General features: G+C 44.0%; 1 protein-coding gene across 4 annotated transcripts in view; it reads right to left on the bottom strand.

The window, feature by feature from the left end:
• Window positions 1-1,493: 1,493 nt before the first annotated feature.
• The window catches only part of LHX2 (LIM homeobox 2), a 33,517-nt gene continuing 18,390 nt past the window's right edge, over window positions 1,494-16,620 (bottom strand). For all 4 annotated transcript variants that reach the window (XM_072936646.1, XM_072936647.1, XM_030286856.4 and 1 more), the window contains exons 4-5: window positions 10,545-10,750; window positions 1,494-4,667 (exon numbers count right to left, since the gene is read on the bottom strand). In XM_072936646.1, coding sequence (XP_072792747.1) covers window positions 4,380-4,667; window positions 10,545-10,750 — 494 coding nt within the window. In that variant the 3' untranslated portion in view covers window positions 1,494-4,379. The remainder of the gene's footprint in view (window positions 4,668-10,544; window positions 10,751-16,620) is intronic.

Below are 16,620 nucleotides of genomic sequence, written 5' to 3'. Positions count from 1 at the left end.
CACAGCCCTAGTCCAGCTCAGCTCTGGTTTTTCCTGGTGGAATGGTGGTGTGGAGCACTTGTTTAAGGAGTATGAAAGGTTGGGGGGAGAGTACAATTGCACCAGAAATGGCACTAATATAAATTTCTATCTATTACACCTGTCAGTATTTGCTGCTCCAGTGGAAGTAATTTTTGGGCTGGGCTCTGTCTCCCTGATGTGGACAGGTCTGACACTGGCAGGAATTTCTTTGGGGTGTGCTCCCCACTGTGTGCAGCAGCGTTTCACCTGCAGCCTGTGCAAAAGCAGGTGAGAGGGAGCTCAGAGAGGCCCAGGCCACCCCATTCACAGACTGATTTCAGCTAGGCACAGATTAGCTGCTGTCAGGGATGGTGTAAATCCTCCTTACCCAGAAGGGCTAAGGCCCTGTGGGAGCAGGAGAAACTCCACCTGATGCTGAGGTGATTGAGGGGTGGCAGTGCTGGAGCTGTGGCAGTGCCACCCGTGTCAGGGCTGGCAGCTGGGGCAGGGGACAGACCCGACATAACACCAGCTCAGCCACTGCCAACAGCTCCTCATGCAGCCTGCAGAAGAACCAGGGTTAAAGATGTGGCAAGTAGAGAGAAGAGAAAAATGTGCTCCTTCCAAACTCTGGGCTTACCTCTTCTCACTGATGTTATGACCTTTCCCAATGGTAATTTATGTCAAATTGCATTTTAAAACCAGTGACAGAGTGATGTAATTAGCTCTGGCTTGCTGAGGTTAGAAATAAAAAAAAAAAAATCATAAATCACCTACTTTCAATTAAAATCCCTCCTTGCAAGCATTATTAAGTTCCTGAGGACCATAAGCATGCACACACACAACTTCTTTCAGTCACCTGGGCGTCTTTGCCATCATCACACCTACGTATGAAGTCTGGTTCTTGGTTTGATTTGTGTCTTTCTCCTTTTCCTTCAGATGAAGATTGTTCTTACAGGTGCCTAAGCTTCCTTCCAACAGACAAAAAAGAGCAAACACTTACAGAGAAGCAGCCTAATTATGTGGGGTTTTTAAACAACCAGGAAGAAAAGGTAGTTTGAAAACCAAAATATCTTGGAGGCCCCTTCTGCATCCATTGTATATTTGATAAATATATACTTCTTCATTAGTATAATGATCCTTGGTCTTCTCTTCCCAAATTTAGATAATTTGAATAAAAAAATATGTTTTATGAAATGTAGCCATTAATAGAGTCAATAAATTTTAAGCTGTGATTACATATCACTTGCAGCCATCCCATCCCTCTCTGCTGTAGATCAAAATATATTCAGCATTCTTAAAATACAGTGTCCATTTTCTGTTTGACAAGAATAATCCAGTGTGCTGGTGAGTACCAAGGTGACCTGAAAGTTTTCCTAGTACATAATCACCTCTTATATTCTGTATTATGTATGAACTCAGAGACAGAATATCTGCATTATCTTAAATAAACTAGGTTAAATGTATTTCAAAAAGCTTCTTGAGTCAAAAAGTAGCAAATCATTGTATGTATTTCCATATTTCTATAGTTTCATTATATTCTTCTTCTAAGTTACTTTTAAGTCTCTTTCATATTTAAAAAATGAACTACACACCTATCATGCAAAATGTAAAGAAGTATGTTCAACTAGTTCAAATTAGATATACAGTAAAAATACACTTCCAAAGAAATCTCATTTCCATTTTTGTTCATGTTTTTAACAGAATTTCAGACTAATACATCAAATGTGGAACTGTACAAGAATGTGAAGAAACATTAGGATTGCAGTAGTAAAAAAATGTACAGCATTCAAAACCAACAAGCTCTAAACAACCAAACAATACCACAGGATTGAAACAGTCATGGGAACAACATAGGTCATCGGAGCCAGAGTGAATCCTAATGCACCTACATAAAGACCCTACATAGAATATTGTCTCTTATTTATATGCAAAATCCCTGATTTGATTAAACCAGACAATTTCTCTAATTGTCTCGTATAGGTTTCAGACAAGATTAACATGAGAGTATTCCCCTTCATGAAGGTCAGGTGTTTGAAAAGGCAATATTGGGAATTGATTTGAAAGGTATTTCCATCCACATGGATTCAGGTAGTTAAGATACAAGATCACAAATAATAGCAGTACAAATTTAAAGATCCATTGGAATTGTTCTCTGCTACATTTGCTGTAACACTTCAGATTTCAGGATTCAGAATCTTTAAACTGTTCACAGGTTAATACACAGGGTTTTAATTATGGGCTGTAACCATTTAACAGTGGACCAAAATTGCCTTTTAAATCAAGAAAAGATCCAGCTTACCATGTAAAAAAAAAAAATCTCCAAGGTGATTGACAATGAACAAAATGTTGCAAACAGCAGAATCTCTGTGTCAGAACAGCTTTGAAAGGCAGATATGTACCTGTTACAGTCCACCAACCAGCACAACATCCTTATCAGACATTTGGATTACGAGGAAAAATGTCCTGGATAAACCTGTAACATTTATAAATTCAACACAAATCATCTTTTTAATGTCTCATCACTGTGCTTAAACTCAACAGACCCTGCCACCCGTGGGTTTGGTGACCAGACCCCAATCCATCTCACAGATCTCAGCTAGTTCCCATCTTTGAGGACTGTCTTGCTTTGCCCATAGCTTACCTCTGGGTTTTTTAAGCTGAAGTGTTAAAAAGGTTAATAAATTACCCAATTATGTCAGTTTTTCTATCCCATAGTCCTCATGCTCTGAAATCTCTCCCTGGTCTTGATAGGAATTTGGCTTGCACAAGCAAATTTGCAGCTCAGAAAGGTGAATAAATGTAGCACTTTTAAGACCTAAACACTGTTAGGACAAAATCCAGCCTACAAAATCATCTTCATTGCCCTGAGAAGGGCAAAGAACACAAATCTTGGCATCTATCTTGCTGTTTATTTGGAATAATCTTTTAGTAATTCTGATCCAATGGGAATGAGGGATTAGTTTCAGAGAGCTGGCAAGTACAACCCAACATCTGACTGAAAGAACTGATTGGAACAGGTTTGAAAAGGAACAACCATCTGCATCTTGTGTACCACTTCAAACCTCTAAACCTACTGGGCAAACAGCATAGTGTAGACTCGTTCTTATACATATTTAAACTTTGCTGAGGTATTTCTTTCATTACAGAAAAGCAATTTTAAAAACAATAGGAAAAAATCTCAAAATATGAGTTATATTCTGCAGAGACTTTTGGGGAGAAGGAAATCAGTTGTGTTGAAAGGTCCATAATTATTAAAGGAATAACCACTTTTAGTGTCAATAATATAGTCTTCCTTGGCTTTTTATTCCTTCAAAACATTACAAAAAACGTAAGGCTGTAACTTTATAAAACATAATTTTGCCTCAACTTTGCCCATCGGTGTTGTAAAACAACCTGAAATACTTCTGCCTTTTTCCTAGGCCAAACCTTTCCCAGTGTCCATCTCCGTGATGGACCAGCTGTGGTCACACAGCTGTGGGACCCCGCTGGCCTCCTCCAGGACATGGAACAAGCCACACCTTGCAGAAAAGCAAGATCCATGCATGATCAGGTTTCCTTCACATGGCAAAATGAAACATAGTTCTTCTAGTTGAGTTTTAACATTATCTGATAACTTCTACCTGCAACTAACATTATTTCTCTACAATGAAGATACCTAAACTGTTGTACAAGCTGGATTTCTCACCCATAAATACTTTGGGATGGAACCAGGGGGATGTGTACATCAGAGGGATGTGTACATCATATTTAGGGTTTTTCCTAGGCAGACACTGTGTTTGAAGTGCGTTTTTCTAACCCTTTTAGATCCAGTCAGCCTACCTCAATTGTGACACTAATGTTAAATGTAACTGCAGCCATTACCAAGTAGTTTCTGTAAGTGGTTTTATTACTGGTTAGATTTTACAAATTCTGGTATTCGAACAGACTTCGACCTTAAAACTCTAAAACAACAAAGCAACCAATGAAAGGCTTAGGACTATTCAAAGTAACAAACTCTTTAACATTTTTGCCCTGGTCATAAATATACAGAGAGAAAAAGAGAGAAGTGGACATGGAATCCAAAGAATGTAGATAAAACAGTATATAAGGCACATGGCAGTCTTTGAAAATACAGAAGCTTTAGCCAACTTAAATTAATTGCTGTTTCCCTTGCTCAGTCCACAAAACTGTACAGTTACACAAATGTTGTGTTGCAATAGATCTTCCAAGTTATTCTTCAGTCCATACTCCATAATACCAGAACACTACATTTCCTTCTGTTTTTTAGGAGAGATCCTAATTGTGGTTAGTCAGTTGCTCAAAGCCTCTATTAAAATACACTTGGAATTTCAGCTAAGAATAATTTCTTTTTTAAAGAAATTATTAAGAAAGAGTCATCAGAAAAGATTTGTAAGAGTTGTCTGTGAAGGACTTCGAGATTCATGAACCTCAAGACTTCCGGGCACTGATGTCAGGACCGACGTCACAGTTGGCATAGTGGGATTAGTCAAGTCTGTTAAAGTAGTGGGAGTGCTGGATGGACTCATGGAGGCATTGGATATTTCTGAGGCAGGACCTGATGGGGTCCCTGCTTGGAGTGTTGAGTCTGAAGTCTTATCCACCCCTGTGTTTTCTTGACGTAAGAGGTTCCGTCTGAATTTGGCTCGAGCATTTTGAAACCAAACCTGAAACAGTTTAATATAACAGGGTAGCGTTTAAAGACCTGCAGTGTTTAAAAACACAAAAGTATATTCACAAATTCATCAATGCTGGAATTGGAAAGACGTTTTTACAGGTAACAGATCAGAAAAGTAGTTCTAGCCATGAGAAACGGCCTCTGCCTGCAGAATATCCTTGTCCTTCGATCCCTGCAAACAGTCTGCCTGGGCCAGAGTGGGCTAGGGATGGAGGCTGGCAGGCTGAGTGCTCAGGTGTGAGGAAGGATGCTCAGAAATTTGGCAGCATGCAGAATCCTCGACAGCCCTTGGTCCCAGCAGCATTGGTCTGGGTGAGGCAAACACCACGCACCTGATGGACACGAAATCAGGAGTTTCCCTCCTTGTGTCTCACGTCCATCTCCCACCAAAGCGCTGCTGGCACAGCCCAGGGCACTCTGCCTTGCCACGGGCTCCTGCTGCCCCAGGAGCTCCCTCACATCCCTGCAGCACTCCCCTCTTTGGAAAGGACTGTCCTTTCTTGCTCTTCTCTTACTCTTTCTCAAATGCTCCAGCTTCCTTTGCCTATGCCTGTTTCCTTTATCAAATGTTTTCAGCACTGTTATAACGTTGGGGAAAGGGGCTGGAAAGGTATTAAAGACCTACATTACACCAAAAACTGTGATTTCAGTAGGAATGGCAGTCGCACAGAATTTTTTTTCCCAAGGTTTCTACTTCTTGCATTCTTTGCTCATCGGAGTGAAGGACAGGGAAAGTAAGTGTGTGGGACTCCTGAGGAGGCAGCAGAGATTCTGCTCCTGGCTCTGGAGCTGCCTGGCCCTGCCGCGGGACAGGCTCCGAGCCAGTGCCGGGAGGGAGGGAGGGGGGAGCACCGCGGGAAGGCGGGCGGAGCTCCCACTGCAGTCCCCGCCGATGCACCTGCCCCGGCCGCTTCACCTCTCTCCGCCTTTCTTCACGTCTAGAGATGCTCCAGCTCCCAATTCCCCCTACCGAGCGCTCTTCCTTCCTTGGGAAGCTTTCTCCCGCGGCCAAAGGTCTTTAATGTGCACACCCTGTCTCTCACACTCTCTCTAGGGAATGCCACAAGGAAATAATCCTCAGGCACAAATTCAAGGGCCACGCATAAATCACATCCCTACAGGTCCTTCTTTCTGAAAGCTCAGTATTTTAGACCAGTTTATGTTGGCATTTGCTTTGTTAAAACACCTCATTTAAAGGATGTTTATCAATTTCATAAACAAAAGTTCTCTTAAACCAGCGCAAGTAAAAATATTCCCGTTATTTTATTACAGTCCAGTTTAGCAGTGACCCTGCTACAGATCAGCAATGTGGCTGAAAAGGGGCAAAGCCCAAAGTGATGTTTTTGCCTGACACATTCCCAAGCAGTCCTCTCGTGGGACTGCTCAGAGCCCTGGCGTGCAGGGGCTGTGGGTGAAGCCAATCACTTTTTCCTGGTCACTTAAACCACAAAGGCTCAAACACCAACTGCTCAGGAATGGCAAAACCAGCAATTGGGACTTTCATAGGACTTTCTACCTTTCAGGTAGAGATCATTTCTATTTGTTCCACAAAGTAATTGAGTGGTAGGTTTCTTTCTTCTGGCAGCTGCATAAAGGATAACAGCTGTGAAATGGAGTTTGGAGCTGGCCGCTGTCGCTGTGTCCATGTAGCCATGGCATAATTAAAACAGAAGAGACAAACCAGTTGGCCAGCTGTAGATACACCTACTTCTGCATCATTTCACGTTTATGTTCACTTAAATACTCATATTTTTATATTCAGTAGTCCTAAATATGAGAAATATGACACTCTTCTAAATGTCCAACTGCTCCTTAACCTTACCAGGGCAAGAGGCTCTGTGGTACTCTTTGGAAACATGTAGTATGTAAAGTGAGAAAGATTCCTGGTGTTTATGGATTTCCACGGATCTTCCACTAATATAAAAACCTGAGCTCAGCTGCCCTTACTAATGACCACCCACACTGCTTTCAGGAGCTGCACATACAACATGGTTCATTGTCTCTTTATTAGTGGCAATTCATGTTAGACATTGAAAATATCATATATCATATAATCCTGTAAGTATTATCTGAAAATAGAGATTGTATGACTGCTTTTACTTCCTTCCCCACTGGAATATTATCAAGGTTAATCAGTTAATGGTTACAAGGCTGTTTAAAAATGCATAATAATAAATATTTGTATTAATACTGAAAATACATCTAATTATTTGAATTCTGAAAACACTTTGCCTTATGATAGAAGGGATAACATTATTTCCACCATAGTGACATTCTGGAATGTGCTTTAAATCTGACAATTTCAGCAAAGCGTTTGTGTTAAAGAGTAGTGAGAGAGGAGCAGTGCTGTTCCTGGGACTGTTCTCCTGCCCGTGGGGCTGTTCCTGGGGCTGTTCCCTGCCCGTGGGGCTGTTCCCGGGACTGTTCCCTGCCCGTGGGGCTGTTCCCTGCCCGTGGGACTGTTCCCTGCCCGCAGGACTGTTCCCTGCCCGGCCCTGGCCATAGCCCGGCAGGGACAGCGCCGTGCCGAGCTGGGGCCGGGGCTGCCCCGCCGCTCTCGTGGGCAGCTCAGACCGTGCACCTGGAAGGGCATAGCAGAAATAACCACCCAGCCACACAGATCTGGAAGAATCCTTCCAGAAGGATTTATCTCACATCAATTACACAATTCCTTCAGGACTGAGGAATAAACAAAATCATTGGGAAGTATTTAGTGGGTTTCTGTCCAACTGTATCAGTACAAGGCTGAGCTATTTCAAATCAAGGGGGAAAATACAGACCAAAACTCCCAGTGAAAAATGAAAAGCAGCTGCAAGACCCACCACTGCTGCTCCCACACTCCGGTGAGCGGGGCTGGGTGCGTGGAGCTGGGCACTCAGCAGTTAGGCAGAATAATATTTACTGAGATGAAAAGATTGCACTCCCTCTTCAGTGATCTGTGGAACAAATTCTTTGTCTCCACCAAGTCAAATAGAAATTAAATAACATGTCCATACGATAAGGGAGTGTTGAAAATAAACGCACTACGTCAGGGATTTGGATACTGAAGTTAATGGGATCATCACCTTAGATAACTTTATTTTCTGGTTTTTAACACCTCCATTGCTGCATCTGTTACATATTAGCTGTGTGAACAGCTTCTGCTAAAAACAAATTTTTCAACCAATTTTGCTCATTCACACAGCTACCTGGAGACATTTGGGTTCTCTGAATTTCACTAAGTAGTAAGTGGAGAAACAAAACATAGAGGATGCAACACCACAAAGCAGACTATGTTCACTCATTGCACCACATTGTGATGACTCTGCTGTAATTAATAAGTGTTCAGTCACAGAGATGTTTAATGTATGGGGGCTCAGGAAGAGTCTGCAGCCTAAAGCAAACCTTCACTAAAGGGCAGCATAGGTCCCCACATGGGACGGGAATATTTTAGGCTTGTTTACTACTGGAAACTGGACTAGCAGAGTCCAAATGCATGCAGTGATTCCTGTAGAGTTCTGGGGACTCTGTCTCTACAGCAAGGGAACCAGTGCTGTTCCCCAAATCACCAGGAGCTCAGCTCGGTGTGTTTAGGAAGTATACCTTTCTCCTGATCTGCTCCCTGCATTTCCTCTTAAAGCACATTCCATGAAAAGTGTCCACAGAGCCAGGATCCCTCACCAGCGGAATGGAGATCTGAGCACACAGAAAATCCCACAGTTCACAAACACCTATCAGGGAGTGTGGCAGAGTTCTGGCTCCTGGCAAGTGTGCCTGTACACCTGCAAACACCTCTGGGGTGTGGGACAGGTTGGTGCTAATGATGATTTCTAATGATGATTTCACTAATGATTTCCATCAATAGTGTCAGTGAATCACTTTGTGTTCAATAAGTGACACAGATGGAATGCCAGCCTTTCTGGCTCCAGAGAATTAACAAGTGACACTGTCTCAGTAACCAACATCATGACGAGTCTTCCCAGCAAAGAACAACCCTAAAACTCATATATGTGAACTTAATTGTCACTCACAGCTAGAGATAAACCAACTGGGCAGAAAGGTTCTATAACATACAATATACAAGTTTGTGTTCTCATGGCTCACATTAATTTTCAAACAAAACATCCATGACTAGAGAGTGCTCATAAGAGGCGAGAAAACTCAAGTGGTACCACAAAAAGTATCACTCCCTTTTCTAGAATTGACTCCAACGGCATCATCCTCAGGGAACAGTCCTCACCACCAATTATATATCTTCTACCACTGCAGCTAAAGGAGTCTGGACATAAAGGAGAATTTAACTCTGACAGTAAAAGAAGTGAAACACCAAATACCAAAATGATAACAAAACTTTGATGGAATTGTAAATTTATGCAACAAACAAAAGAACACAAAGCGCCTTAAAACTGCAAATTGTGATGTGTAAGATGAAATTAAGAAGCTGTGAAGCAAAGAAGAAACTGAAAGAGGAATAGAAGAGTAGTGGGGTGAAGTCCAGTTTTGGAGACAAGAAAATATGTTCTGAGTAGGAAGAAACAGAGACAGTAACTTGGAAAAAAAAGACGCGAGGAAAGACCCATTCAGTGGAAAGAGAAGAGAGAGATGGAAATCAAAGTTAGTGTGGAGTGACAAGAGAGAACAGAAAGATGACAGAAAGACACTTCCTAGACACTGATGTGCCATTTCTCAGGTAATTAAGGTGTGAATGGGTAGACCTGGTACTACCAACGTGTCTAAATTCTGAGGATAAAATAGAGCAGAAGGGTCAGTCTAGGGATAGACCAATGCAGTAAATTACTTCAGCCATGTGTGTGGTTTAAGGGCAGTTGCTGTGAGACACCACCTCAGGTGCTGGGATGTTCCCTCTGCCAGAGGAGTTTGTTCCTCCACAGCAAATCAGCCTCAGAAGAACAAACCCAATCCAGCTATGACAAGAAGTCATTACATAGAGTTTGTCATTTTACTGGGAAGCCTACAAAACCTTTGATCCTTCTTCTGGTAGGTGTTAGCTCTGAAAGCTGCAGGATCCCTCCAGTGAATTCAGTTTTCCTCAGCAGTTGTCTCCTGCCTTCCACTTGCCTGTGACTTGTGAGCTGTCCACGATGCTTCCCAGGATGGGGCTCGCAGCCCTGTCTCTAGGAAGGTCACAAATCCTTTTTCTACAATTAAGACCCATTTAAAACTTTCAGCAATAAATCCTGGAATGCCATGGCTCATATATGCCCAAGTTTATCTCTAGGTACAGGCATTTGGGTAAGTGCTCATTAAAATTGACTTCTTGAGTCAGAACTATAAATTAAAAGGCAGCTGAATCAACTAATACTGTTCCCTTTCCTTCCCACAATAGCTCAAATGGAGTGTGCTCCCATGCACAAGTAGAAGTACTTTTAAAATGTAGTTTTGTTTCATTCTAAGTTACTAAACTATGACTTAAAGTTTTTGAAAAATTTAATTTATGTCCCCTTCAGTTATGAACAAAAAGCCCTCCTCCTTGTCCTGATAAAATGAATTCAAACTGTTGATTAATTTCTTACAAAGGTAAGCATTGACATGTTTTCTGAATTTCTAAACTAAAAGCTCTCTATTTACAGTGAGTACACTAACTCAAATAAGTCACTTTTTTGGTACAGCAGTCTGGAAGCTAAAACATGAACCAGAATTAAAGAACTCCAGGAAAACGAGCAGGGCCCCAAACCTTCACAATTCTCATAAAATTTAGAACCCAAGTGATCTGCTTGAGAGAAACTGAAAAGAAATAACTCTTCTCATACTTTCTGAGAATGAACTTAGAGAAGGTACAAATGATTAAAAATATCTTGAAAGCCATGGCTTTTTAAATAGAAAATTGATATTTTGACTACTTTTCAAGGCAAAAGACAGCTCTTACCTGAAGAACTCTTTTGGTGAGGCCAGTTTTCTGAGCTAGCTGTTTCAAGTCCTTGGCATCAGGATTGTGGTTAATAGCAAAGTATGACTTCATTGTCCGCAGCTGGTGGTGTTTGAAGGATGTCCTCATGCGCTTCGTTTTCTGGTTGCTGGGGTATTGCTGGTCTCTGTCCAGGTGGTCACCATCGTTTTCATTGCAACTTAAAGCTTAAGGCAACAAGAGGAAAAGGCCTGTAAATCTCCTGCTCCACAACCAATATTGTTTGCCATTTCCCTGAGTGCAGCAATTAAAAGGACACACCACAGCATGCACTGGCACAAGCCCTACCTGCCTTTGCTCCATTTCATGGATTTGTAGAGTAGTTTCGTCTGGAAAAGCCCTCTGAGGTCATTGTGTTCTACCATTAACACGGTGCTGCCACAGCCACCACTAACCCATGTCCCCAAGTGCCACAGAGCTTTGAAAGCCCTCCGAGGACAGGGGCTTCACCTCTGCTTTTGGGGAAGTTTCCCAATATCCAACCTGACCCTCCCCTTGCACAGCTCGAGGCTGTTTCCCCTTGTCCTGTTCCCTGGAGCAGCGCCCGACCCCCCCGGCTGTCCCCTCCTGTCAGGAGCTGTGCAGAGCCACAAGGGCCCCCTGAGCCTCCTTTTCTCCAGGCTGAGCCCCTTCCCAGCTCCCTCAGAGGGGCTCCATTCCCTCCCCAGTTCCGTTCCCTGCCCTGGACACGCTCCAGCCCCTCAGTGTCTCTCCTGCCATGAGTGGAGGTGCCCCAGCAGTGCCAGCGCTGGGGCGGGCACAGCCTGGGGCCATTGGCCTCCTGCCCACCTGGGCACAGCTGGACCATATTTCTGCACCTTCCAGGCATTCCCTCACAGTAACCAGCCTGCAAGGACCCTGGCCTTCCCCTCCGTGCATTTTAAAATGTCAGCTCTGTTTCCTTTCCCCTCTGCTCCACCTCCACAGAACTTTTCCTCCGCTTTCTGTGGGAGGACAGTAGCTGTCCTCAACTCCGTAAAGGGTTTTACTGTACTTGGTGTCACCATAAATTGCACTGTAACACACAAAGAGAGCTGCACAATGCACTCCAGTTAAATCTCAATGGAACAGACTAGTTAAAATCATAATTATTTCCTCCATCAAACTAAACCCTGTAGAGTACGAGGGAGACCATTAAATGAAACACTATAAAAGAAATAAAGTTTGTGGCTACCAGACAGCAAATTATGACTATAATCTGACTAGCCAAAGAAATGAAGCTGTTAATACAACATATTCACTAGCATGCCAAATGAAAAATAATTTTAATTATTTCTGCTTATATTTCCATTTTTTAAAAAAATAGGTGTTTGCAAATACTAGTTTGAATGATCACTTCTGCCATATCCTTTTGAAATCACGGAATTATACTATTTGAAACACTTGCAGAAATCAAGCACAAGAAGAAGGTCTTCAGGAAAATAACACAGTAAAAATTATCAAGTAGTATCAAATATTGAATGCCAAGCAAAATAATCTTGTAGACCAAAAGTAGTTTTTCATTTATTTGTGTATACAGTAAACCATAGAAACCCTCTTAAAATTACATTAAGGACTGAATTTAAATCCAATAAAAAATTAGGAATACAGCTGAAAATTAGCCCTGACAAACTGTTGTTAATTAGCTTTTCGTGTCCAAATACCTACAAGTCCCTCTTAATTTCCTACAAGTTTTATGTTAAACGTAATGAAAAATTGCTATCATCTCAGTTCTACATGGCATGCAAAAAATGACCAAAATATTCTTTTGAATGGGAATTGTGGTTAAGTTTCTTAAAAAGATGAATAGGCTTGTTATCAATTGTCCACTATTGCTGTTTAATTAAAACTGAGTACATCTCATGCACCTAGCTGTACAGTGTTACTCGAATTCATTGTCCATCAATGGGTCTCAGCCCTAGTGAAAACACACATTCTGACAGGCATGTGTTAAAATCAGGTTTTAAAAATACACAGATAATAAAATGCACAGATTCCTAAATGAAGATGCATGCAGGTTCCCTAAGCAGGTTTGCAGCAGCTACAGTAGCTGCTTTACAAACTTCAGCCTTTCAAAACCTGATAAAAAGCTGTGGCACAATACAGAGCAAGGCCTGCAGAAATTCAGCTCTAAGCCCGAAAGCATATTTGTTTAACAGATATGCCCAAAGTGTCCAAAGCCTCGAATTTTTCTGTGTCTTTCTGCACTCCTATAATTTAAAAAGCAGCTAAAAAATGGTACTGTATATAGAAATGTGAGTGTCTGTGTGCGTGTGTGCGTGCATGTGCATACATTTGTATAAATCCTTTCCAGACCTCTGGATCTTGTGCCAAATTTTGGCCATAAGAAGCATTTCTGCTTGTTTTCCTGCAGCATGGAAAACTGCAAGCACCTGAATTTAAAAGGTGTAGGATACTTAGAGGGAGAGAGTAACAATGGAGTAGTAATGGAGCTCTTTGGGATGTAGCCAGATCTTTTTGGGTTTAAGATCTGAAACCAAGTTGCCCATTTGGAGTCATGGCATGTGCTTCAGTCTCCTTCATAGCCACAGTTCCTGATATAAAGAGCACAGGGACAAATAACATAATAATGTTTATAGAAAATTATGTTATGGAAATGTAAAGCCAAATCATGCTTGTTTTTAAAATGTACCCAAAGAATTTTAGATATTAGTAATGGAAAAGAGCATTGTGCATCATCTTAGAGGCTTTTGAACCCTCCAAGAAACAAGACAGACATAGGAGGAAATACATCAAAATATCTGTCTGCAAGACTGAGGTCTGGTTCCTGTTAATATGCAACAAAACAAAGCCTAGGGCTGCAAGGAGCTGGATTTTAATGTGTCCCATGGAGAAGGAGATACATTCAGAATCCAAGGATATAAAACTGATTCTAAACCCTCCCAGAATGGAAGGAGGGTGTCAGCTTTTCATCAAGTCCTGATAGGAAAAGGAACAACTTACTCCTGGAATTTCTCATCTTTTTACCTCAATATCTACTAAGTAAAAATAATATTAAAAAGACAGTAAACATGTACCATTTGAGAGTGGCAAAATGTCCTTGTCTACAATAGAAATTGCAGAACAGATTTTGGAAGTGCACGAGGGCGTGTGCTGTTCGTTGTCTTGTGCAAGTGGTTTGGCTACTCCCAGGCATCACCCAATATGACATAAATAGTCCTGGCTGGTGCCAATTCCCCTCTTGTATTTGGTTGTGGTGCCTGGCACCATCCTCAACAGGCTATTTTATTCAGTCTAATACTATCTGCATCTCTCACAGAATCTGCAATGTCCATGGGTGTTGCAGGCACAGACACACAGAACGGGCCAAGGGTGTAAGTGGAGATTTTAAGAGCTGAGGAGCTTCTGCAAAAGGCATCAGGGTGTAAAACTAACACTGTACATGCTCCTCACGTAACCCTCTGTTTTTCAGGCACTGTCTTCCCTGTTCTTTTGTGGTGTCCTGTGTATCTCCCAAAGGAATTGCTGAACTATCCATATGTAACATTTCCATTCCATTGTAGTATCTCAAGCTCCTGCTGGGATTTCAGAAATACAATTGGTAGAATTCCAATCAAATAGAGGAGCCTTAAATTAATGAGTGTTTCGCTTCTATTTTTTGATAAAACAAATTCTGAATCAGTGCCAAGTCTCTTTTTGACCCTAGAACATTTCTAAGGCCCTGTGCCTTTCCCCAGACCCACACCCAAGCCACTGCCCTCCTGGCTCCGCTGGTGCAGCAGTGGCAGTACACACACCCTCAGCCCCATCCTGGCCTCAGGATGGTGATGGCCACAGGCAGCATCACTACATCCCTACAGACAACGAGGGAAACAGCCTTGATGTTGGTACCCAAAATACCCTTTGCAGATTAATGCATAACACCTCCCTAAACCCAACAACAGGAGCATAAAGCAGGCCGTGCTGGTGCTTTTGAAACAAAGTCTGCTAGAGGAGAACTTGGGAACATTGCTTCACCCTCAGATCACCAGAGCCCCCCATGGCTTGGGACTCGGGGCAAAGTGTGTGCTTAGCAGCTAGTAGGTTGCTAAGGATATGGCACATGAAGATGAGAAAGAGAAATTTCCTTTGGGGGAAATTTTGTTCTTAGTAGCTTGTGCTTGACACGTTAGATTATGCCAAAAGAAAGAAAACTAATCCTGATTCTGAAAGAGTGATGAAACAAGAGACATGTGATGTGTGCATTATCTCTCAATAGCGGCTCAGGAACGTGCACCCCTTTCCTTCTGTAATCGGAGTCAAGGGGGTGTTTTAACCTCCTGCTGCCTGGAGAGGGAACTTGTGATTAACTAGACCAGGCAGAGGTGCAGCCGCATTTGTTGTCTGGTCGGAGCGTGGAGAGGACTTTGTGGTACCCTTATCCTCAAAGGGGACAGAAGTGAGACAGAGCCCTAAGAGTGGTACCTGGGACAGGAACAGACATAGTCTTTCTCTTTGGAGGAAGGAGAAGACATAGAGAAGGCAGATTCCTGAAATTCTCACCACAGGCATTAAAAGGGGTGAAGCTGTGGCACTGGGAGCAGGCAAGGCACCCCTGGCTGCTTCTGAGGTGCCTGGCAGCACTAAAAGGAGCGTGTCTCTGCCAAGCCATGGAGAAGCAGACACAACAGCGCTGCCTCAACCTTGACATTTCAAGAAGTGTTTCTGAGGAGATAAAGCCAGTGAGTCTTAAGGAGCCCAGGCCGAGCATCATAACGCCAGGACGGAGGAGAGCAGGATTAGGAGCCCTCTTCCTCCGGCCTTCCCCGGGCGCCTCGGACAAAGGGGCTGCGCGTCCCGGTGCCCCCGGGGCTGCCTAAGGCCCGGGGCCCCGCGGCCGCTGTGGCCCCCGGGGGGAGCGCGGCCGGGCCGGGGCTGCGGGGCGGGAGAACAAAGGGGCCGGGAGGGGCGGCCGGGCCCGGGCCCCGCGGGAGGAACCGCCGCCAGGGTTTTTCCCCTCAATTAAGCCAATTGAATGGCGCTGAATGGCCGGTGCGAGTGCGCGGTCAGTCCCTGAGCGCCGCGATTAACCCGGGCAGCCCCGGCCGAGCCGGGCTCCTCGCTGCCCGCCCCGCCGGGGGAAGCGGTGCAGCGGCTCCGCTCCCCGGCCCTGCCCGAGGGACCCGCAGCCGCTCCGGGGCCCCGCTCGCCCTTCGGGGCGGGAGCGATGCCGGAGCCCTGCCCCAGCCCCGACCCCAGCCCCAGCCCCAGCCCCTGCCCCGGCCCCGACCCCAGCCCCAGCCCCCCGGGGAGGGGCCAGATGCGCCCGGGGACCCGAAAGGTGACCACAGCCCGGGAGGAGGGAGAGAAGGGGGAGAAGCAAGAAGAGGGTGGTAAATGAGTAAACCCTAATTTTTCCTAAGAAATCTCCGCAAGACATTCGATTTTAAGCCGCGATTCCCGTCTGCTCGCTCTGTCGCAGTAGTCACAGGGAAGATTCTTGTGAGCTTTTAGTCCCAAGGGAAACGAGGAGGAAAGAGGGATTCGCTCTTCAAAACTTTCCAGGCTTTTCGCAATTTTGTCAGAAAAAAACCCCAAAGCCCTTTTGACACAGCCACTTGAGAGGGTCAGCTCCAGGCGTCCCCGGCGCTGCCCGAGCCCTGCCGGGAGCTGGGTCGGCGCCTCCGCAGCCTCCCCTGCCCGGCAAGAAGCCGCCCCCAGCCCCGGTCCCCACCGCCGAGGATGTCTGCCCAGCCTGGGTATTCCGTCACCTCCCAGCGAAGCACGAGCCATCTTCCTGCTAGCAAAGGAAGGAAATGTTTCTTAATATCTTGGCTGTTTGTACAGATTATGGGTATTTTATCAGCTCGTCGTGCCCCAAGTTTGCTCAATACATCTGTCATTTTCCAGGATATTTTAGTGTCTTAAAGCCAGACTAGATACAAATGAATAAAACATAGCAGACTGTGGGAGGTTTGGGGTCTAATTCACAAAGGGAGTATTCAGAATTCTTTACAGGTGCTTCTGTGTTCAGCAAGCTTTCAGCCATTGATTTACTGACCTAAAAAACCCATCAAACTCCATTCCAACAAGTGAAGGAGGAAATTATGATCACAGG

The sequence above is a fragment of the Taeniopygia guttata genome, chromosome 17 (genome assembly GCF_048771995.1).
Source record: "Taeniopygia guttata chromosome 17, bTaeGut7.mat, whole genome shotgun sequence".
In the NCBI taxonomy this organism is placed as follows: domain Eukaryota; kingdom Metazoa; phylum Chordata; class Aves; order Passeriformes; family Estrildidae; genus Taeniopygia; species Taeniopygia guttata.
Note: the sequence above shows the minus strand (reverse complement) of the source record. Positions and strands in the feature narration are given on the sequence as shown.